General features: G+C 47.8%; 2 protein-coding genes, 1 long non-coding RNA gene and 1 other non-coding gene across 4 annotated transcripts in view; 3 read left to right on the top strand and 1 right to left on the bottom strand.

Moving 5' to 3' along the window:
• The window catches only part of CCM2 (CCM2 scaffold protein), a 48,835-nt gene extending 42,089 nt beyond the window's left edge, over window positions 1-6,746 (bottom strand). The window contains exon 1 of the mRNA XM_066627936.1: window positions 6,577-6,746. Coding sequence (XP_066484033.1) covers window positions 6,577-6,606 — 30 coding nt within the window. The 5' untranslated portion in view covers window positions 6,607-6,746. The remainder of the gene's footprint in view (window positions 1-6,576) is intronic.
• A 218-nt stretch (window positions 6,747-6,964) lies between these two features.
• LOC136651719 (uncharacterized) lies at window positions 6,965-13,959 on the top strand. Its single transcript, XR_010794540.1, has 4 exons — window positions 6,965-7,253; window positions 7,981-8,032; window positions 8,256-8,427; window positions 13,724-13,959. It is a non-coding gene; the product is annotated as an uncharacterized lncRNA (long non-coding RNA).
• Window positions 9,156-9,293, top strand: LOC136654891 (small nucleolar RNA SNORA9). Its single transcript, XR_010794636.1, has one exon. It is a non-coding gene; the product is annotated as a small nucleolar RNA SNORA9 (small nucleolar RNA).
• Window positions 13,960-20,348: 6,389 nt separating the features above from the next.
• Window positions 20,349-23,125, top strand: part of MYO1G (myosin IG) — a 61,756-nt gene continuing 58,979 nt past the window's right edge. The window contains exon 1 of the mRNA XM_066626905.1: window positions 20,349-20,443. Coding sequence (XP_066483002.1) covers window positions 20,349-20,443 — 95 coding nt within the window. The remainder of the gene's footprint in view (window positions 20,444-23,125) is intronic.

Consider the following 23,125-nt stretch of genomic DNA (forward strand, 5'->3'; position numbering starts at 1 on the left):
TCAGCTCCAGAGTGTGATTCCGTGGACATGCAAAATTCCCCCTACTCTGTCTGCAGCCTGACAACAGATTCCTACATCCTTCTGAAGACTCCTGATTACTAGCAAGTCACTCAGCTAGGAGGCCCAGATGAGGCTGTGGCTAGCATCTGGTTGCAGTTTTTCAAATTTCCTTTTCAATTCAACTCAATACACAAACAGGGCACCACTAAAAAGGCAATGGACAGTCAGGTCATTGTCCTTCGTTCACAACAAAGAAGGGAGACGATGACTTTGGTAAACCAGCCATCAGCCTAGAATCCCAACTGATGGGTGTTCAGGGTTGTGCTTAACCTTTGCTGGAGGAAAGAGCAGACCTGATTTGTTTTTTGCAGAGGTTTTGGTGTTCTGAATCCGCATGACTAGATGAGTAATGAGACGAAGCCCCACATTCTCAGTGGCTTTCTAGAATCTCTTGTTCAAAACTATTGCTTAGGACATTTCTTCACATACAAGAGATGTGATTAAGAGAGGCTGTCTTGAGATGGCTCTGGGTAGAAGCGCTGATGACAACAGAGAAGACTTGCAATAATTGAAGAGATGATAGTATTCGTCATCCATTCTATTCCCCCACTCTCTAGTTCGATACTGCAAAGCAAAAAGAGAGGGATGCAATGGAAGCTCCATTATCTGCTCAATCAAACTAATGAAATGCTCAACAAAGGGTGAATGCACTTATGGAGCAGGTGTGCCTCCTGCTGTTCTGTATGCCCAGATTCATCCTGGACAGAGGGCACAAACAAGGGGTCAAAAAGTTATAAGCAAGCATTTGTACAATAAATGCTAAGTTCTAAAGCACTTCACACATATCTGCTTAGAGTTTGTTAACAACTTAGTCACAGAGGTCTCCTCAAGGTAAAGGAACATTTGTTCCCATACTTCAGGGCTGTATTGTAGCTGCACCATCATCTTTAAGCAAAAAAGTTTTTTTTTTAAATGTCATGTTTGTGCTCAAAAATTTCTGTGCTTCAGAATATTCTGCGTTTTGGAATTCTGGATAAGATGTACTCAACCTGTACTGACCACAGAAGATAAATTATGTCCAGTACAAAACAGTGGACAGATCCTGGAATGGAAATATTTTTCCAACCTAAAATAACTGTTTCCATAGCCGTGCAAGAAGAATAAATCAAAATATAAAATGTTTAAAAGCTAGTGTTTTTATGGGGGCAGACACAACCAAAATCCAGTTAAGTCAATCTTCCTATTAGGCACTTTCTAAGCAGGTCACCTCCAGTCGAACAGGGACTAACATCTATTTTATTATGGAAGCAAACTTAAAATTAGCAGCAAATCTTAAGTAGAACACAACTCCTGGGAAGAATCAGAAGCACATATTTGAAATATCAGGCTGCAATAAAGGCCATCACTGTCCTTCCATGATGCTTCAGGCACTTGTAAGAACTGACACGTAAATAATTTCCATTCACCATCAAGGTTCTTTCAGATACTCCTTTTGATAAACAACTAACTGCAGCCTCTCAGAGAGTTACAGTGGTGCAAACACCCCACCTCCTTAGCAAACTGGTCTCCAATCAAGTTCTTTTCAGGAAAACACATTATTTTTAAATTTATTTTTTTTTAACACTGCACAGTACACAAGAAATAATAAAAGCTAATCAAGACAAATATACTCATGCAACCAGGGTCCAAATTTAAACCAGAATGATCTTACAGGAAGGGTGGGAAGCGAGACAGTCTGTCAGCTCTGCCCAGCACTGGAAATACTTTCATTTATTAGAACCAGAGTCAACAAGCATCAGCATGTCTCCATGCCATGGTGAAAAATTATTTCCAAATCCTCTGCGCCAGCACCGACAATTAGATACCAGGGTGGCGAGGTGCTTGGGAAGCTGCTAACCCAGAACAAAGAGACTACAGCTGCTACCTCCTCCCCAGCACTAGACTAGCTAGATGAGACTAGCTAGATGAGATGCATGCGCTCCATACATCTGTCACAGGTTACCTTGCCCCCACATTCCTGACTGTAGAATCACTCACTATGAGGAGCCCCCCTCTCAAGAAGAGCATCCTTTATTTCGTACCTTTAAATTTAAGCTTCATTTAGTACCACTTAGGCTCTATTGTCGCAGAATATATATCCCCAGCCACCTTTTTCATTTTGTTCATGCATCTGATGATTTGTTGAAACAGCTCACTTTTCCTCAATGAGCCAACCAGACCAAAAATATCCCAACTTTACCCAACATCCCTTTATCTGGCATATAATTTGTAGAACTCCTTGACACAGAAAGCGGTGATGGCTCCTGGCCTTTAGAGGGGACTGGACAGATTTACAGAAGAACAGTTCATAGGTTACAAGTCACGACCATTTCTAGAAGTAGGATATCTCTGCACGCCAGATGCAAAGAAGTGGCAACAGGATGCAAGTATCTTGTTGGCTCAAGTACTTCCTGAGACATCTGGTGGGCCACCATAAGATACAGGAAGTTGGACTAGATGGGCCTATGACCTGAACCAGCAGGGCTCTTATGTTGTCATCTTTTTTAGTGTGGGTTTTGTTGAAACCAAGTACTGCTAATTGTCTATAGTTATACCCCATCAATGTTCTTTTAAACAATTTCATGAACAATTTTAAAGAGCAGAGTTCCCAACCCACACCCTTTCTCTCCCCTGTAACAACTAAAAACAAACACCTACCAGACTGCAGCTCCTCTCTCTCTACTTCCCGACTCCTCCCTTATTTTGAACCACTCTCCCCTTACTCCATGTCTCAGTTTCAACCATCCCAATCCTCATGCCCCAGTCCATTCAGAGAATAACTTCTGATATCAACTTAATCTGCCTGCAATGAAACTTGATCTGACTGAAGTGAATCCATACTACCACCCCCTCAGCTATTCCTGTAGAACAGGGGGGCACAAACCCTGGCCCATTTGTGGCCCTTGGGGACTCCCAATCCAGCCCACAGGAATCCCCAGTCTCCTATGAGCCTCTGGCCCTCCAGAGACTTGCTGGAACCTGCGCTGGCCCGATGTAACTGCTCTTAGCATGGGGGGGGTGACCCTTGACTTCCGACGGGCGGACTTCCCTCAAATGAGGAGGCGGGTTAGAAGGAGGTTGAAAGGGAGGGTAAAAAGAGTCCAATCTCTCCAGAGTGCATGGAGGTTGCTTAAAACAACAGTAATAGAGGCCCAGCAGAGGTGTATACCGCAAAGAAAGAAGGGTTCCACTAAATCCAGGAGGGTGCCCGCATGGCTAACCAGCCAAGTTAGAGAGGCTGTGAAGGGCAAGGAAGCTTCCTTCCATAAATGGAAGTCTTGCCCTAATGAGGAGAATAAAAAGGAACATAAACTGTGGCAAAAGAAATGTAAGAAGGTGATATGGGAGGCCAAGCGAGACTATGAGGAACGCATGGCCAGCAACATTAAGGGGAATAATAAAAGCTTCTTCAAATATGTTAGAAGCAGGAAACCCGCCAGAGAAGCGGTTGGCCCTCTGGATGGTGAGGAAGGGAAAGGGGAGATAAAAGGAGACTTAGAGAAGGCAGAGAAATTAAATGAGTTCTTTGCATCTGTCTTCACGGCAGAAGACCTTGGGCAGATACCGCTGCCCGAACGGCCCCTCCTAACCGAGGAGTTAAGTCAGATAGAGGTTAAAAGAGAAGATGTTTCAGACCTCATTGATAAATTAAAGATTCATAAGTCACTGGGCCCTGATGGCATCCACCCAAAGGTTATTAAGGAATTGAAGAATGAAGTTGCAGATCTCTTGACTAAGGTATGCAACTTGTCCCTCAAAACGGCCACGGTGCCAGAAGATTGGAGGATAGCAAATGTCACGCCTATTTTTAAAAAGGGAAAGAGGGGGGACCCGGGAAACTATAAGCCGGTCAGCCTAACATCCATACCGGGTAAGATGGTGGAACGCCTCATCAAAGATAGGATCTCAAAACACGTAGACGAACAGGCCTTGCTGAGGGAGAGTCAGCATGGTTTCTGTAAGGGTAAGTCTTGCCTCACGAACCTTATAGAATTCTTTGAAAAGGTCAATAGGCATGTGGATGCGGGAGAACCCGTGGACATTATATATCTCGACTTTCAGAAGGCGTTTGACATGGTCCCTCACCAAAGGCTACTGAAAAAACTCCACAGTCAGGGAATTAGAGGACAGGTCCTCTCGTGGATTGAGAACTGGTTGGAGGCCAGGAAGCAGAGAGTGGGTGTTAATGGGCAATTTTCACAATGGAGAGAGGTGAAAAGCGGTGTGCCCCAAGGATCTGTCCTGGGACCGGTGCTTTTCAACCTCTTCATAAATGACCTGGAGACAGGGTTGAGCAGTGAAGTGGCTAAGTTTGCAGATGACACCAAACTTTTCCGAGTGGTAAAGACCAGAAGTGATTGTGAGGAGCTCCAGAAGGATCTCTCCAGACTGGCAGAATGGGCAGCAAAATGGCAGATGCGCTTCAATGTCAGTAAGTGTAAAGTCATGCACATTGGGGCAAAAAATCAAAACTTTAGATATAGGCTGATGGGTTCTGAGCTGTCTGTGACAGATCAGGAGAGAGATCTTGAGGTGGTGGTGGACAGGTCGATGAAAGTGTCGACCCAATGTGCGGCGGCAGTGAAGAAGGCCAATTCTATGCTTGGGATCATTAGGAAGGGTATTGAGAACAAAACGGTTAGTATTATAATGCCGTTGTACAAATCGATGGTAAGGCCACACCTGGAGTATTGTGTCCAGTTCTGGTCGCCGCATCTCAAGAAAGACATAGTGGAAATGGAAAAGGTGCAAAAGAGAGCGACTAAGATGATTACGGGGCTGGGGCACCTTCCTTATGAGGAAAGGCTACGGCATTTGGGCCTCTTCAGCCTAGAAAAGAGACGCTTGAGGGGGGACATGATTGAGACATACAAAATTATGCAGGGGATGGACAGAGTGGATAGGGAGATGCTCTTTACACTCTCACATAATACCAGAACCAGGGGACATCCACTAAAATTGAGTGTTGGGAGAGTTAGGACAGACAAAAGAAAATATTTCTTTACTCAGCGCGTGGTCGGTCTGTGGAACTCCTTGCCACAGGATGTGGTGCTGGCGTCTAGCCTAGACGCCTTTAAAAGGGGATTGGACGAGTTTCTGGAGGAAAAATCCATTATGGGGTACAAGCCATGATGTGTATGCGCAACCTCCGATTTTAGGAATGGGTTAAGTCAGAATGTCAGATGTAGGGGAGGGCACCAGGATGAGGTCTCTTGTTATCTGGTGTGCTCCCTGGGGCATTTGGTGGGCCGCTGTGAGATACAGGAAGCTGGACTAGATGGGCCTATGGCCTGATCCAGTGGGGCTGTTCTTATGTTCTTATGATTGTTTGACCTCTGGTGTGAGCTGTGGGACGAGGGCTCCCTCCACTGCTTGCAGTTTCACATCTGTGGTGTAGCAGCAAAGGAAAGGCCAGCCTTGCTTTGTGCAAGGCCTTTTACAGGTCGAGCTATTGCAAGACTTTCATTCATTCATATAAGTTCCCTCTCCAATATATTCATTTATTTAAATTTATTCAAATTTGAAATGTAAAATCATTCTTTTTTTCCTGGTCCCTGACACAGTGTCAGAGAGATGTGGCCCTCCTGCCAAAAAGTTTGGACACCCCTGCTGTAGAACATTGTCTGTTTTGTCCCTATTTTGCCCTGTGGGAAAATGATGGTGAACGCCTTTCTAAAAACATCACTAGTGTTTCTGGTGGGCCGCTGTGAGATACAGGAAGCTGGACTAGATGGGCCTACGGCCTGATCCAGTGAGGCTGTCCTTATGTGTTTCCAAACATGCATCAGAATTCTTCTGGCTTCCAGACATAAAGCCCACAATCCAAAGTGTACTTCCTGGAGAACAAGAGGTACTCAGTTCAGTAACAGCTCAAGTTGTACATCAACCAAAAGGAACAGATTATCCTGACTGCACCATACATACATGTAGGTATACAGATGTACATGTGTGCAAGCCCTATCTGCCTAGCCAAACAGTTAATATTATGAAATACATTTGAAGATAAACTAAAGCTATCCTATATTAATAGGACAATGAGCCCAATGCAGTGATAGATCTAGTGGGGGGCAGGAGGGACAAACAACCCGGGTGCAGCCTCTTTGGGGGCACTGCAATCAGCCTCGCCTCTGCGCCTCCTACGGCGGCAGTGCTGCTTTTTGAAGGACTCCACTGGGGAGGCGCCGTCTCACCTGCCTCCCCGCCCACTGCATGTCCCTGGGGTGACCCCCTCCACAGTGCAGGACCACAGTGGGGCCCCTGACCGGAGAAGCAGGACACCCCCCCCCTTGAATACCACCAGTGGGTCATACACAGGCCCCTCCTGGGAAGGCAGAGGCACCACAGGCACCCCCCACTGACACCTGTGTGGCGAGGAGACAACGGGGGTTGCGCTCCCCCCTCTGCCTGACAGCACTGGCGGGGTGGGTGGAGAACATCGAGGGGGAGGGGGAGGGGGACCCCCACCCCTCCCCCACTGCTGCCAGAGGAAACAGTCCCTTGGGGCGCCCCCTCCCCCAAAGCGCGCGCGCCCCTCACCTTCTTGCCCCTCTTGCCCTCCTCCTCCATGTCTCAGGCGGGGCCCGGAGGCATCTCCCCGCCCCGCCCCCTCACTGCGCCGCCATCGCCGCGCCCGGAAGAGCCTCAGCCAGAGAAAGAGGCGCCGCCGCGGCCACAACTTTTCAATCCTGCCGCCATCTTGGGCGTCGGCGTTCCCGGCATGCACCGCACCCTCGCCTCATTCTTCAGACTCCTCAATCGCCCAGGTTGGGAGGACTGACGTCAGTCCTCCTGCGGGGCGGGAATAAAGAGGAAGGGAAAGAGCGGCTGCCGCCAGCAAGGCCTAGCGAGAGAGAGAAGACAAGCACCACCGCGCAAGTCCAGGGAGCCTGCGGAGCGGTAGTGAAACTTGTGAGGTGCCACTGCACACGCCCAGGGAGCTACCGAGCGGAAGTGAGGCTTGTCAGGCTAGGGAGCTTCGCTGAGGCCGGGCAGCGCCGCGGAGCTTCCCCCCCGCCCCTTAGACCAGTTCGCGCGTACTCGGAGTTTCACGTGCCCGCGCGTGGGAGGCTCCACCCCCTAGGAGCCCTTCCCTCAAGAGCCCTCCCAGACTGCCTGCTGTTGCGACATGTCGCCGCAAGAGGGTGGGGGAGGCGCGGCCTAGCCTGAGGGGCGCTTAGGAGGGAGTCTGCGAGGAGCCGCGCGGTGGGAGCCAGGTAGGATCCGTCGCCATCCGGGGCCGTGGAGCCTCTTGGTGGACCGGTGGAGCCCGGTCCCGAGTGTGCGGCCCTGGGGGAAATTTTGTGGCTGGGTATTGGTCTGGGTCTCCTCGCTGGAGCGGCCCTCGTGGGCAGCGTGGCGGCCAGTGGTGTGCGGGGATGGGGAGGAAGGTGAGGCAGAGCCTCTTCGCCGGGGGCCTTCGGAAAGCGCCGCCACTGCCGTGAGAGATGAGGCAGGTCTGAGGTGAGGCCTTGTGAGGTGAGGCAGGGGGAGGCCGAGTCTTCCCACCGAGTCTGGCATCAGCCTCGTGGGAGGTGAGGCAGTGCCTCCCCAGCAGAGTCCTTTGAAAAGTCACCCCCATGGGAGGTGAGGCAGAGCCTCCTCGCGGGAGTCCTTCGAAAAGTGCCGTCGCCCCCACAGGAGGTGCTCAAGCACACTCAACCCATGCGCATTTGCGCATCGCGGCCAGGGACACTGACGGCCCTTGAACCTGTGGCTTGCTTTGCATCCCCCAGTGAGCCTTGCGCTCCTGTTGAGGGACTAAAGCTCCGGAGTAGAACACCTGCTCCATGTGCAGCTCTTGGGTTCAGGTCTTGGCAGGTTTTTGGGGAAGGCTGGGAAGAGTCCCTCTTGGGGAGCTGCTGCCAGGGGCTGCCTAGGCTCCTGAGCTGGGTGGCCTGGCCCAGTAAAAAGCAGCTTCATGTGTTTTCTTTCTTTCTGCAGGGATGATTTTCTGCCTGCAGGGTCTGGAGGTGCCACTGCTGCGTCCAGCAAGGTAACGCGCCCGGAGTTCGGGCTGTCTGGGACCAGAAGGGCCAAGGCACATTCCAGTTTGCATGTTACTACTTGGAATTGGGGCGGGAAGTTCTGGGTCTCAAAAGATTTGTATAAAGAACAGTTGGGGGGGATCAGGAAGCACCTGGTGCCAGCTGTGGGATTAGCTGGACAAGGCAGCAACTGCCTTGCTTTCCAGTGAGTGACCTTTTTCTCTCATTCAGGTGAAAGCATGAGGTCAACATGTTTGATCCAGCAGAACAAAATGAGGGGGAAAAGGGTCCTGTGCTTGGGAGTCTGGGCTGGCCGGCTTCTGTGAGGAATTCCACTCTGTTGAGCTGATTTGCTGCAGGATCCTTTCTGAGTGGTTGGCTCTGTATTGCTTTCTCGTGCAAGGTGAGTATTTACCCTCCTGGTTTTAATTCCCAGCTGAGCCCTCACTGCTGGGGGGGGCAGGACTGGCCTGCTTGCTGATGTTTCAACCCTGTAATGTCAGCTGTTTAAGGCAATGTATTCACGCAATCTTTAAAATGTGCAAATTTAAACACTGTACCTGTATCAGAGATTAGCGTGTATTTTAGGTATGTTTTTGTATTGGCACAGGGAGAACTTTGCACATTGAGTGAATTTGGTTTCATTTGGCTTACACATTCTCTATTTGCCTGCTTCATTTGTGCTAAGGAGGGTGGCAGGGGAATAGCATGATAGCAGGAGGCGTTAGTGGAGATGAGGGGCTATGACTCTGACAGAGCACATTAATGGTCCAGTTCAGTCCCCAGTTAACCCCCAGTTGAGGTAGCAGGAGCTGGGAAAAACTTTGGCTAAAGGTCTTGGGGAGCACCTGCCAATCAGACTAGATAACTGGATAAGATACACTGAGGCAGTGACATCAGCCCTGTCCATTCATGGACTGGGGACCATCAGAAAATTCCATGTTATTGTGCAGATTTTATCCCTTGAAGCTCAGAGAAATATTTTCTCTTCTCTGCAACCCAGCAAGGACTGGAACTGGCTGTCTTCTAACAAGTGATGGCTGAGATTCTGTGCATAGAAGAATACCTGTGCTGGCAGCTGCTCTCTCTCACCTAATGTTCTTAGAGGATTTGACTTTCTGGCCTCCTTCCTCGCAAGCCTTCCAGCATGACTGGGTCTTGTCCGTGACCCTGATCATTCCTGTAGTGCTTGCAAGAGTAAATGTGAGATGGTTTGAGGCCTCGCTCTGCTCCAACTTCAGAGCGAGGTTATAGAAATCTCAGACAAGCTCTGTCAAGGAGAACCTGGATGGGAGGAGCTCCAAGGTGGTATGATAATGAGACTCATTTTGCTGTGACTTGGATTGGTGCAAAACGTGTACAATTTGATGCAAGGTTTGGGAAGCCGCCTCTTGAGTAGGGAGCCTCCTGGGTGTAGGAGTTGCATTTCTCATGGAAGCTGAAATGAGGAGTTGGAAAAACATTCAGTATGTAGTCCAGAATAGGGTAATTCAGTGCTAGATATCATTCTGCAAATTCTGTTTCTACAACAACCCAGGGAGGCCTCCACCCTGTTACTAGGCCTTATTATGGTGGCATAGAGAAACTTGCAAATGCACAGTGATGTCTTCCAGACCAGAGGAAAGGCTGAGTAGGATTTCCTGAAGGCTGAGTGAGGTGTGTACCTGCTGATCCTTTTTTATTTAGTAGCAGTAACTTTATTGTCATTGTGCTACAGCACAAGGAAATTTATGCACCTTTGAGATACAAGCATAAATATATACTCGTACAATTCCAACAATCACTCTCTACACGCTCACCCACACATTCTATACACGTGCATCATAATATAAAAACAGTATAACAGACCATAATGCCCAGGAGCATGGTAATAACTATATTGCTTTATTCAATGTAATTATGGCTGTGGGATAAAAACTGTTCAGGAGTCATGTGGTACTGCTCTAATAGTTCTGTATAGTTTACCCGAAGGCAACAGTTCAAAGAACTTATGAGCCGGATGGAAGGGGTCTCTCAGAATACTATGTGACTTCTGCAGACAGTGAGATGTATAGATGTCCTCCAAAGCTGGTAGATGAAGGTTGATGGTGTGCTGCGCGATCTTAATAATTCTCTGCAGAGCTTTTTTGGCCCCTGCAGAGCAATTTCCGAACCACACCAAGATATCATAGGTTAGGACACTCTCAATGGTGCAATGATAGTAAGACACAAGCAGCTGCTGTGACAGATTTAACCTCCCAAGCTTCCTCAGAAAATATAACCGCTTTTGTGCCTTTTAAATCAACTTGCTGGTGTTAATAGTCTATGAGAGGTCCTCTGTGATGTAAATAACTAGGAATTTGAAACTAGCAACCCTCTCCACCTCCTAACCATTTATGTATAATGGTGTGTGTACATCTGTCTTTTTCTGGAAGTCAATTATAAGTTCTTTAGTGTTTTTGATGTTAAGTGAGAGATTATTTTCTTTGCACCACAATAACAGCTCCTGTACCTCCATCCTATAAGCAGACTCATCATTCCCGCTAACAAGCCCCACCACTGTAGTATCGTCTGCAGATTTTATAAGAACAAAAGAACAGCCCCACTGGATCAGGCCATAGGCCCATCTAGTCCAGCTTCCTGTATCTCACAATGGCCCACCAAATGCCCCAGGGAGCACACCAGATAACAAGAGACCTGCATCCTGGTGCCCTCCCTTGCATCTGACACAGCCCATTCCTAAAATGAGGAGGTTGCACATACACATCATGGCTTGTAACCCATAATGGATTTTTTCTCCAGAAACTTGTCCAATCCCTTTTTAAAGGCATCCAGGCCAGATGCCGTCACCACATCCTGCGGCAAGGAGTTCCACAGACCGACCAGACGCTGAGTAAAGAAATATTTTCTTTTGTCTTAACTCTCCCAACACTCAATTTTAGTGAATGTCCCCTGATTCTGGTGTTATGTGAGAGCGTAGAGAGCATCTCTCTATCTACTTTATCCTTCCCATGCATAATTTTGTATGTCTCAATCATGTTCCCCCTCAGGTGTCTCTCTTCTAGACTGAAGAGGCCCAAACGCTGTAGCCTTTCCTCATAAGGAAGGTGCCCCAGCATTTATAATTTCATTGGTGTTATGTGATGGGGTACAAACATGTGTATACAGGGAATAGAGGAAGGGGCTCAGCACACAGGCTTGCGGAGCTCCTGTATTTAATATCAGAGTAGAAGAATGATAAGAGCCCATCCTAATTGACTGTGGCCTATTTGTCAAAAAGTCCTTTATCCACAGACAAACGTCTTGCTGTCTGCCCAAACTAGTCATTTTAAAAAACAGCCTGCTTGGTAGAATGGTGTTAAAAGCAGAACTGTAATCCACAAATAACAGCAGTATGTATGTATCCCGTTGTTCCAAATGATGCAGGACTGTATGTAAAGCAATAGAGATGGCATCATCAGTCCTATTACTCCTGTATGCAAATTGACAAGGATCCAAGGTGGGTAGAAGACCAGACTTAATATGTTTCAACACCAAGCTCTCAAAACACTTCATAATTACCGAAGTTAGAGCTACAGGTCGATAATCATTGAGAGAAGCAACTACTACTTGCTTAGGAAATGGCACTATAATAGATGTCTTCAAACAAGTAGGAACAGAGCATTGTGACAGAGATAAATTGAAAATATTTGTAAAAACTTCAGTCAGCTCTGCAGCGCAGTCTTAGACGACCCGTCCCGGAATTCCATCTGGGCCAGCAGCTTTGCGGACGTTAATATTCTGTAAAACCCGTCTCACATTATCAGGCTGCAGGACAAGTAACTGACCATCAGTGGCTGCAGCTGGAATGTTGATGGCTGCTATCTCCTCAAACCAGCCAAAAAACCGATTAAGCTGCTCTGCCATGGAATCACTACTGCTGGGCAGACTATTTTTATAATTCTGCCCAGTAAGTTGTCGCAGGCCCTGCCCGGCGGGTGTCCAAACTTTCAAAATGCTGCTCAATCCTCCGCCTGTACATGGCCTTTGCATCCCTGATGCCTTTTTTTAAGTTCCCTCTGGCCTCACTGTACTGTAGTGTGTTTCCAGAATGGAAAGCAGCATTCCGGGCTCTTAGCAAAAGGTGCACATCTCTGGTGACCCAGGGCTTATTATTAGGAAACACCCGTATTTGTCTGGTGGTAGTGACAGTGTCCTTGCAGCTTTTGATATAGTACAGTACAGTTGAGGTATAGATGTCGATACTGTTCTCTGCAAATAATGTCCAATCAGTACGTCTGAAGCAATCCCGAAGTTGCTCCGATGCATCTTCTGACCACTGTTGTATTTCTCTGACAACGGGCCTAATTCTATTGACAAGAGGTCTGTATGAGGTCCGTACTTGCTGGGTAAAATGTGCAAATCAGCTAACAGCACAATCCTATGCATGCCTACTCAGAAGTAAGTCCTATTGTGTTCAGGGGAACTTATTCCCAGGAAAGCGGGTATAGGATTGTAGCATATGATTCTTATTCATATCATCTGTGTATCTGTCTTCTCATTCTCTAAAGCACTAAGTCTCTGTCCTGAGGGGCTTACAGTTCATAATAGAATTGAAGGGAGATAACTGAATGAGGGAGGGTGAAGTCAGGAATAAACAAAAATAGTACAATTATTTCAGAGCTATATCTTTGGGCCAAAGACTTCAGGCAAATTTACAGAACTTCTACAGGTCTGAGATTTTAGTCTCCCTCATTGCAGGATTTTTGGTGTGTAGTATGTAGTATATGCTAACTTGTTCTGACCTTGCTAGGTTTGCCTTTTTTTTAACAATCAGTTAAAAAACAAATATAGAGAGAGAACATTGGAGCAGATTAAAACATGTCATAGCAGCAAAATAAAACCTAAAATCACGGACTGAAGGAAGGGTTTGTCAGGAAAGTCATCCCTTATGCCAGGTGGAATAGATGCATTTTTTAACTCTGTCAGAGCTCATATAGAGAAAGGACTTTCCTTAGGTCTTCAAGAAGTCTGTTCCATGGATGTGGTGCCACAACAGAGAATACCCTGCCAGAGAAGGGAATAGCCAGGAATATGCAGGAGAGTATATGTTCCTTAAGGTATCCTGGTCCCATGCTATGTAGGCTTTAGAGGTAGCACCTTGAACTGGGCTTGGAACTGAATGGACAGGCAGTGTGGCTGTCAGAGCAACGGCATGGAAGAATCGAATGGCCAACCCCAGTGACAGCACAGGCTGCCACATTCTGCTCTGAGTGCAACTTCCAGACAGTCTTCAATGGCAGCTCCATATTTATAGTAGACAAGATGTCACTACTAGGACAAGGGCCTACTGTAGCCTGAAATTATTTAAAGCCCGCAGAGCATTTTTTCTGTTCATGTTTTTGCTTTACATCCAGTTGCTTTGTAAACTTCTTTGAGAAAACTGTTGAAAAGTGAAACATGAAAATTCCCCGTAAATAAATTGCCTGGCATAAGAGTAATCTTAGCCTGCAGGTTGTTTTCTTGATCTACAGTCCTGTGCACAGTTATTGAGTTGAGGTGTGAACAGAGTCAGACTTGCTTCCACATTAAACATGATAGGCTCAGGCCAGGTGTTGCACTTAATACAGTTTCAGGCTGGTGAGGGGGAAGAGGCTCTGGGGAGCAGTGCTTGGAATCTCCTGGGCTTGGAATATTTTCTGGGGTCTCTTTAAAGTAATTGTCCTCCAATTTCTTTCTAGATCACAAGAGGAGGAGGAGGCTGCCTGCCTACTTGCTTTGTGTTCAGCAGTTGCCACTGTGGCACCTCAGGCCACAGTCAGATTTTGTGTTTAATAGGCTGTGATGCTCCGACATCTGCCTGCGTCCGTGGACCAGTCCTCTTTCATTCTTAGTCACCAGCTGAGTAATTCTGAAACTACCTGAAGGAAGAAATATCTGTTCAGTACCCAAGTACTTTTAAAATAAATGTGCAAGAGAGGGTGTCCGAGTGTCGTCTTCATCGCCGGGGGTGGAGTGGGAGGGATTTCTCTCATTTTCCACCCTTAAGCAAACATGATCTTAAGAACATAAGAACAGCCCCACTGGATCAGGCCATAGGCCCATCTAGTCCAGCTTCCTGTATCTCACAGCGGCCCACCAAATGCCCCAGGGAGCACACCAGATAACAAGAGACCTCATCCTGGTGCTCTCCCCTACATCTGGCATTCTGACTTAACCCATTCCTAAAATCAGGAGGTTGCGCATACACATCATGGCTTGTACCCCATAATGGATTTTTCCTCCAGAAACTCATCCAATCCCCTTTTAAAGGCGTCTAGGCTAGACGCCAGCACCACATCCTGTGGCAAGGAGTTCCACAGACCGACCATGCGCTGAGTAAAGAAATATTTTCTTTTGTCTGTCCTAACCCGACCAACACTCAATTTTAGTGGATGTCCCCTGGTTCTGGTATTATGTGAGAGTGTAAAGAGCATCTCCCTATCCACTCTGTCCATCCCCTGCATAATTTTGTATGTCTCAATCATGTCCCCCCTCAAGCGTCTCTTTTCTAGGCTGAAGAGGCCCAAATGCCGTAGCCTTTCCTCATAAGGAAGGTGCCCCAGCCCCATAATCATCTTAGTTGCTCTCTTTTGCACCTGTTCCATTTCCACTATGTCTTTTTTGAGATGCGGCGACCAGAACTGGACACAATACTCCAGTTTTATCAGTGCTTGGGAAAGAACCAAAGCACAGCACTTTGCCTCTGGTTTTGAGGGGCCCTGGGCAAGGGAAGGCAAGCAAGCCCCACATCCGAGTTGATCTTGGGTGGAGTAAATGAGGGTTTGCTCGCCTCCTTTCCATTTTCAGAGAATGATACTCACTTTTAGCCATCTCTGTATATTTTCCTACTCAGACCCGCTGGCTGTGATTGCACTGCCTGTGAGCATCCCTGTGCCAGTGTATGTTCCCCAGCCTTATGTGATTGCTTGCCACTGTCTAACCATTCATTTGAGGAGGGGGCTGCCTTCCCTTTCTGCCCCTGCATGGCCCTCTTCAACTGAGTTTCAAAAAGAAGTGGGGAGCATGGCAGCCTAGAGTTTCCCCAGGGGATACCTGCTTCTGGCACGTTCAACACTGGTTCACAGCAGATGATCCTTGTCCGTGAGCACATCTGGGCTGTACCACTTGAGTCTGGGTTTCTTTGATCCTTATTTGGCAAAAAGGACTTCATTGGGTGAATCCTCCAGCATAAGATGGCTTTGGGAGGGACTTACATGATTGGGAGGTGCTCCTTGTGGGTGTTGTACTCACTCTCTCACATAGGGGAAGCTAAACAGAACATAACATAAGAACAGCCCCACTGGATCAGGCCATAGGCCCATCTAGTCCAGCTTCCTGTATCTCACAGCGGCCCACCAAATGCCCCAGGGAGCACACCAGATAACGAGAGACCTCATCCTGGTGCCCTCCCTTGCATCTGGCATTCTGACATAACCCATTTCTAAAATCAGGAGGTTGCGCATACACATCATGGCTTGTACCCCATAATGGATTTTTCCTTCAGAAACTTTGTCCAATCCCCTTTTAAAGGCGTCTAGGCTAGACGCCAGCACCACATCCTGTGGCAAGGAGTTTCACAGACCAACCACACGCTGAGTAAAGAAATATTTTCTTTTGTCTGTCCTAACCCGCCCAACACTCAATTTTAGTGGATGTCCCCTGGTTCTGGTATTATGTGAGAGTGTAAAGAGCATCTCCCTATCCTCTCTGTCCATCCCCTGCATAATTTTGTATGTCTCAATCATGTCCCCCCTCAGGTGCCTCTTTTCTAGGCTGAAGAGGCCCAAACGCCGTAGCCTTTCCTCATAAGGAATGTGCCCCAGCCCCATAATCATCTTAGTCGCTCTCTTTTGCACCTTTTCCATTTCCACTATGTCTTTTTTGAGATGTGGCGACCAGAACTGGACACAATACTCCAGGTGTGGCCTTACCATCGATTTGTACAACGGCATTATAATACTAGCCGTTTTGTTCTCAATACCCTTCCTAATGATCCCAAGCATAGAATTGGCCTTCTTCACTGCCGCCGCACATTGGGTCGACACTTTCATCGACCTGTCCACCACCACCCCAAGATCTCTCTCCTGATCTGTCACAGACAGCTCACCAAAGGCTCACCAAAGGCTACTGAAAAAACTCCACAGTCAGGGAATTAGAGGACAGGTCCTCTCGTGGATTGAGAACTGGTTGGAGGCCAGGAAGCAGAGAGTGGGTGTCAATGGGCAATTTTCACAATGGAGAGAGGTGAAAAGCGGTGTGCCCCAAGGATCTGTCCTGGGACCGGTGCTTTTCAACCTCTTCATAAATGACCTGGAGACAGGGTTGAGCAGTGAAGTGGCTAAGTTTGCAGACGACACCAAACTTTTCCGAGTGGTAAAGACCAGAAGTGATTGTGAGGAGCTCCAGAAGGATCTCTCCAGACTGGCAGAATGGGCAGCAAAATGGCAGATGCGCTTCAATGTCAGTAAGTGTAAAGTCATGCACATTGGGGCAAAAAATCAAAACTTTAGATATAGGCTGATGGGTTCTGAACTGTCTGTGACAGATCAGGAGAGAGATCTTGGGGTGGTGGTGGACAGGTCGATGAAAGTGTCGACCCAATGTGCGGTGGCAGTGAAGAAGGCCAATTCTATGCTTGGGATCATTAGGAAGGGTATTGAGAACAAAACGGTTAGTATTATAATGCCGTTGTACAAATCTATGGTAAGGCCACACCTGGAGTATTGTGTCCAGTTCTGGTCGCCGCATCTCAAAAAAGACATAGTGGAAATGGAAAAGGTGCAAAAGAGAGCGACTAAAATGATTACGGGGCTGGGGCACCTTCCTTATGAGGAAAGGCTACGGCGTTTGGGCCTCTTCAGCCTAGAAAAGAGACGCTTGAGGGGGGACATGATTGAGACATACAAAATTATGCAGGGGATGGACAGAGTGGATAGGGAGATGCTCTTTACACTCTCACATAATACCAGAACCAGGGGACATCCACTCAAATTGAGTGTTGGGCGGGTTAGGACAGACAAAAGAAAATATTTCTTTACTCAGCGCGTGGTCGGTCTGTGGAATTCCTTGCCACAGGATGTGGTGCTGGCGTCTAGCCTAGAGGCCTTTAAAAGGGGATTGGATGAGTTTCTGGAGGAAAAATCCATTATGGGGTACAAGCCATGATGTGTATGCGCAACCTCCTGATTTTAGGAATGGGTTAAGTCAGAATGCCAGATGTAGGGGAGAGCACCAGGATGAGGTCTCTTGTTATCTGGTGTGCTCCCTGGGGCATTTGGTGGGCCGCTGTGAGATACAGGAAGCTGGACTAGATGGGCCTATGGCCGGATCCAGTGGGGCTGTTCTTATGTTCTTATGTAACCCATCACCCTATATCTAAAGTTTTGATTTTTTGCCCCAATGTGCATGACTTTACACTTACTGACATTGAAGCCATTTTGCTGCCCGTTCTGCCAGTCTGGAGAGATCCTTCTGGAGCTCCTCACAATCACTTCTGGTCTTCATCACTCAAAAAGTTTGGTGTCGTCTGCAAACTTAGCCACTTCACTGCTCAACCCTGTCTCCAGGTCATTTATGAAGAGGTTGAAAAGTACCAGTCCCAGGACAGATCCTTGGGGCACACCGCTTTTCACCTCTCCATTGTGAAAATTGCCCATTGACACCCACTCTCTGCTTCCTGGCCTCCAACCAGTTCTCAATCCACGAGAGGACCTGTCCTCTAATTCCCTGACTGTGGAGTTTTTTCAGTAGCCTTTGGTGAGGGACCGTGTCAAACGCCTTCTGAAAGTCCAGATATATAATGTCCACGGGTTCTCCCACATCCACATGCCTGTTGAACCCTGCACAGTGCGTGGTAGGGGAGAACATAACATGTGAGCCGCACATACAGCAGAAGTGGGGCACCCAATTCCTTGAGTAATAACTTTCTGATGGCCCTAGGCTTGTGCTTTTTGACCCATTTTGTATACTGCTTTGTGTAAGTGGAAAAGTGGCTTCTACCAAAGCCTTTGCTCTTTGTGAGGGAAATGTAGCACAAACTAAGGAGGCAATGGTTTTCAAAATGTGGGTCTTTCCCCAATACGACTTTTATTAATGATGAAGAGATCAGAGCTTAGTACATTGTGTGTGGCTGTGGGTCTCATAAAAACATAAGAGCCCCACTGGATCAGGCCAAAGGCCCATCTAGGCCAGCTTCCTGTATCTCACAGTGGCAAGATGGCCCCATGGTCTTCAACTTCTGGGGTTAGCTGATGCTGCTTTGGGAGTGGCAGGTGCCAATAACATCACACAAAATTAGGACAGGCAACATTGCCAAATTGCATGACTTAGACATGAAGTTTCCCAAGTGAAGGGCTGTTCTTTGAGGGAGTGCAGGGTAGTAACCCTTTTGTCACTGTTGGGCTTTCCCCAGGGAAATTCTGCTATCAGAAATGCCGTTTGCCAACAAACATCCGGAGACAGACCCTCTGCTGCTGGCGCAAGGGCTTTGCTCTCAAAAGGGGAAGTGGCGTCATCTACCACAGTGCTGGAGCTAAGCATCAGGAAGGGGTGCATGGAGAAGAAGCCTGCTGCTGAAGGATGTGAAAAAGAGCAAGCTGCCCCTGGAGAGTCTCTGGGGGGTCTGTGGCCCTTGCTCCTGCTGCCTTGCTGGACTGGCCTGTGGTAGCTACTCATTTTGTAAACTGGCAAAGCATGCAAGCTTGCTGAACTTTCTGTGTACTGCAGGCTCCGTGGTGTCAGGCCATCCAGAATGAATCAAAGTGCAGCCTCAGAGCCAAATAAATGCAATGCTCCCTCTTTCATATTGCACAGTGGAGGTGGGAGAAAGGTGCACAGCTCCCACTGTGGACTGCACTGAACCCAGGGATTCAATAAATGAAGAAGTTACCCACAGAAAAGGATTTGTGTGTCCCTTTGGAGTTGTTGAGATCTTGGCTGTGCCAAAGAGTTCTTGTGCGTTATCAAACCACCCTGTAATAATAGGTGGCAGATTTATTCTCCAAGTTTGCCTTGAATGGTTTCTCAACTATGCTGGAAGAAAACAAAAACCCCTGCACCAAAGAGGCAGCCCCCCCCCCCTTTTGCTGATGGGAATTGGGAGTGTGGTGTGTGTGAGAGAGAGACATTATTGATAGATGCCATCATCGTGCATAGAGTGGAACAGTTTCCCAAGCAGCAAGGACTGGTCCTTGCACTGAAGAGCTTACTGTCTAAAATCAGTAGTGGTGGAGAAAGCAGGGCAAACCTTCACTGTGTGCCTCTGCAAATTGCCATACTGTTGCAAAGCAGTTAGACACTGAGCTGAAGATGCAGGCTGGGTGGAAACAGTCCCAGCCCACGTCTGCTCCGGCTGGATTCTGCACTGATCCATTTTCTTCAGATGGTCATTTGGGCACATGGGCCTCTCTTCTGTGGTTACCCAACCTGCTGTGCAGAGCAATGCTTTGCACATTTACTTGGAAGTAAGTCCCACTGGGTTGAATGGGTTTATTCCCAGGCAAGTGTCATAGGATTGCAGCCTTAAGGATCATTAAAGCTGCAATTGTATGCAACCTTACCTGGATGTAACCACCTTGGAGACAGTGGGACTGACTCTTGAATAAACATGCACAGGGTTGTTCTGCATGACTGTAAACACAAAGGGTTAATTTGTTAGGTCAGACTAAGAATCCTCATAGTACAGCATCCACCAGCTGCTTCTGGGGAGTTCAGGCAGGGAGAGCCACCCTGGTTGCATTGTCTGTTTCGTCCACATCTGAAGGCTCCTTTTTGCCACCCTGGCTCAGAGTCACCGAAAAGACCTATCCATTAAGTTGTCTTTTTAAAAAAAGTTTTGTAAGCCAGAGATCGTCACCACATCCTGTGGCAGCAAGTTCCATATGATCGTTGTGACTAAGTACTTCAATTTTCACTATGTGGCCCTAGTTGTAGTATTACAAAAGAGGAAGAAAATGTCACTCTCCCTTCAGCTCAAAGTTTTATGAACCTCTGTCATGTCTCCCTGTCACACTTTTTCCCAGTCATAGAAAAGCCCCTGATGTTTTTGCCTTTCCCCAACTCAGCCACAGATTGTGGGTTGCAAAGTCTCTTCTAATCCATTGAATGAAAGGCTATGATGATGACACCCAAGTGACAGGAACCTTGAGCCGCGAAGATGTCTGTGCTATAACCGCAGGACCCCACCCTCCCTACTGTGCAGGAACCTCAGGGCAGGAAGCCCTACCCAGTGGTTGAGTCATTGCCTTTGCTCTGCCGGTGGGACATAGCCCCACAGAGTCGCTCTCTTTTGCTCGGAGAGCGGCTGCTCCCCCTTCCTCAGGGGACATGGCTGAGCAGGAGAGCCTGGAGTTCGGGAAAGCCGACTTTGTCCTCCTGGACAGGGTGACCATGGAGGACTTCTTAGACAACCTGAAGCTGAGGTAAGGGTCAGACTTCAGGAAGGATGAACAGGGCATGGGGAGGGAGGGCAACTCAAGCTCAAAGGATCCTGGGACAGGCCAAAGGTCTAGCACCTGCTTCTCCTCAACACTTCCAGGGCAAAGGCAGTGGTCCTCTGAAGGCCAGGTGCAGGGGAACAGCCAACCAGGAGGGCAGGGCGGTTGCCATCAGGCTGTGATCGGCCACCATATGAAGCAGATGTTGGACCAGATGTTCTGCTTCTAAGATGCAGGTTTACAAAGGCTTTTGACTGTGAACATAAGATGCTGTTGCTGCGAGAGATGGTCAGGAAGCTGGGGAATCCTTGGACCAATGGGCCAGTGTCCTCACCCTTTGCTGACGTCTGGGACTATGTACTTTGAAAAAATGTACTGTACATCCTGCCTTTTGCAGCTAACAATAAAAAGCAGTTGAAATACCAACAAAATACAAACTTCTTCCCTTTGGGGAGAAAGGAGGGTATAAATGAACAGAGGGTATAAATGGTGCTGGAGGCTAATTTAAAATAATCAAGACCAGAAATGCTCAGAAAAATAAAGGGACCTTTTAAAATAGTGAATTCTGCAGCACTTCCTAGATTTCACACTTGTGTACCAGTCTAGTGTGTGCAGAAAATACACTGAGATATGTCACTGTAGACCCTTGTATTCCGGCAATCCAGCAGCTCTTCCTGTGGACTGGGTCACACGTAATCTCTCTTCACACACTATCAGCAACGTACCCCCCATCTGTGCACAGTGTATGATGATTGTCAGCCCATCCACACACGCACATGTTACAGTCGGTGCCTATGTACTATGTTACATTCAGTGTCAGAACATGTGCACTGCGCTCTACATTTCCAAGAAGGCCAATCCCTTTTTTTACTCAAAATTAACACAAAGGCACATTAAGTGCACATTAAGTCAAAGGCACAAAAATGGACACGCCACACATTAACAGCCATGTAGTGCATAGGCAAAGTCAGATTTCCTTGCCAACAAGTGTGCACCTGACAGGGAGCTGCACCCAGCCCCCTGAAGCGTACCTGTGTGATGCACATTTGTGACATTAACATGTTATATTTATAGCTGTACAGGAATATGCCCTGATGCTTTATACCTCTATTTTCTTTCCACTGATCATGTGTCCTGCTTTTCTGTGCATTATATTCAAAGCAGCTAATCAATGCTTGCGCAATCAATTCCAACTGCAGCATTAAAATCAGAATAAAACATCATAAGTCAACAAGGAAGGAACATCACAAGTCAACAATGTTCTTCCAGCAGCAGCTGAAAATTAAATGGCTGTTGGATGACTTGCACCTTGGAACTGCAAGCAGAGAAGGAGACTGGCAGATCCCCCCAGAGAGGGCAGAAAGCCCCCCCCCCCGCCTCTTACACTCCTGGTATTTCTGAGGATGATGGTCACTGAGGAGGGCCACCAGTCCTGTTCTCCACATTTGTATCTGTTTGTACAGGAGCAGGAGCTGGGGCTCTTACTGCCTCCAGCTGCCAGCCTTGGTTCAGGCAATGACATCTGGAGTCCATGCACCTTAGTGGCTGGTTGCTCTTCCTCATCTCACTTGTGCTGTGGGAGTTTCCTGCCAGCCAACCTCCCCGTTTATAGGAAAGTGCTGGTTTCTCAACCTCACAGCTGACTCTCACCCATGACAGATATAGAAACAGACTTTTACAGCCCCCACAGATTGCCGATGTATGAATGGGGGGGGGGGAAGCAGAGATTAGGGACCCCAGATCCCTCAGCCCTGCAAACATCTGGGCAAGATCATCCAAGCTGAGTCTGGTTCCTGCCAAACTGGGAAGTGATGTGGCAGCATGGCCTAGTCCAAGGAGTTCAGGCATTATCAGTCTTGCACCATCAGGACTCAGCAGAGGAGAAGTACAGGAACTGGAGGCCAGTCGAGCGGCCCAAGCACCAGGAGCGAAGCTTTGGGTTGCCAACACTATTTTCCTGTTGCTGCCCCAATGCCTTTGGAGGCTGACATTTAGCAGAGAAGGCCTTTCCTATCATCTTGTGTCCTCACCAGGAAGATTTTCCTTGCTTCGTTTTTGCATATCATAAGAACAACCCTGCTGGATCAGGCCAAAGGACCATCTAGTCCAGCTTCCTGCATCTCACAGTGGCCCACCAGATGCCTCAGGGAGCACACAAGACAACGAGATACCTGTGTCCTGTTGCTAATCCCTTGCACCTGGCATTCTGAAGTAGACTACTAAAACCAGGAGGTTGCACACACCCATCATGGCATGTACTTTTCTTCCAGAAATCTGTCCATTCCCCTTTAAAAGGCATCTAGGCCAGAATCCATCACCACATCTTGTGGCAAGGAGTTCCACAGACTCAGTATCTTCTTTAGATGTTTTTTTTATAAATTTTTAGAATATTTACATCACAAGATTGTAAGAGGCACAGGAGCAGAACTACTCATGAAAAGGTAGCTTCTTTAGCCTGGGATCAGGGAGAAAGAATGGGAGACCTGCTGAGGGGCCTTGGGAGTGAAAGGCTGGAGCTGGAAATGTGGAGGCAGCCAGGGAAGAGGCAACCAGGAGAGGTTGCTGAGCGGGAGTGATAGTGAGGGGCAGCAATGTGATCTTTGCCCAGGCAAAATGCCAGCGCTTCAGGGGCTTCCTTGGATAGCTACATGCTGCCTACTGCCCCAA

The sequence above is a fragment of the Tiliqua scincoides genome, chromosome 5 (genome assembly GCF_035046505.1).
Source record: "Tiliqua scincoides isolate rTilSci1 chromosome 5, rTilSci1.hap2, whole genome shotgun sequence".
Classification (NCBI taxonomy): Eukaryota; Metazoa; Chordata; class Lepidosauria; order Squamata; family Scincidae; genus Tiliqua; species Tiliqua scincoides.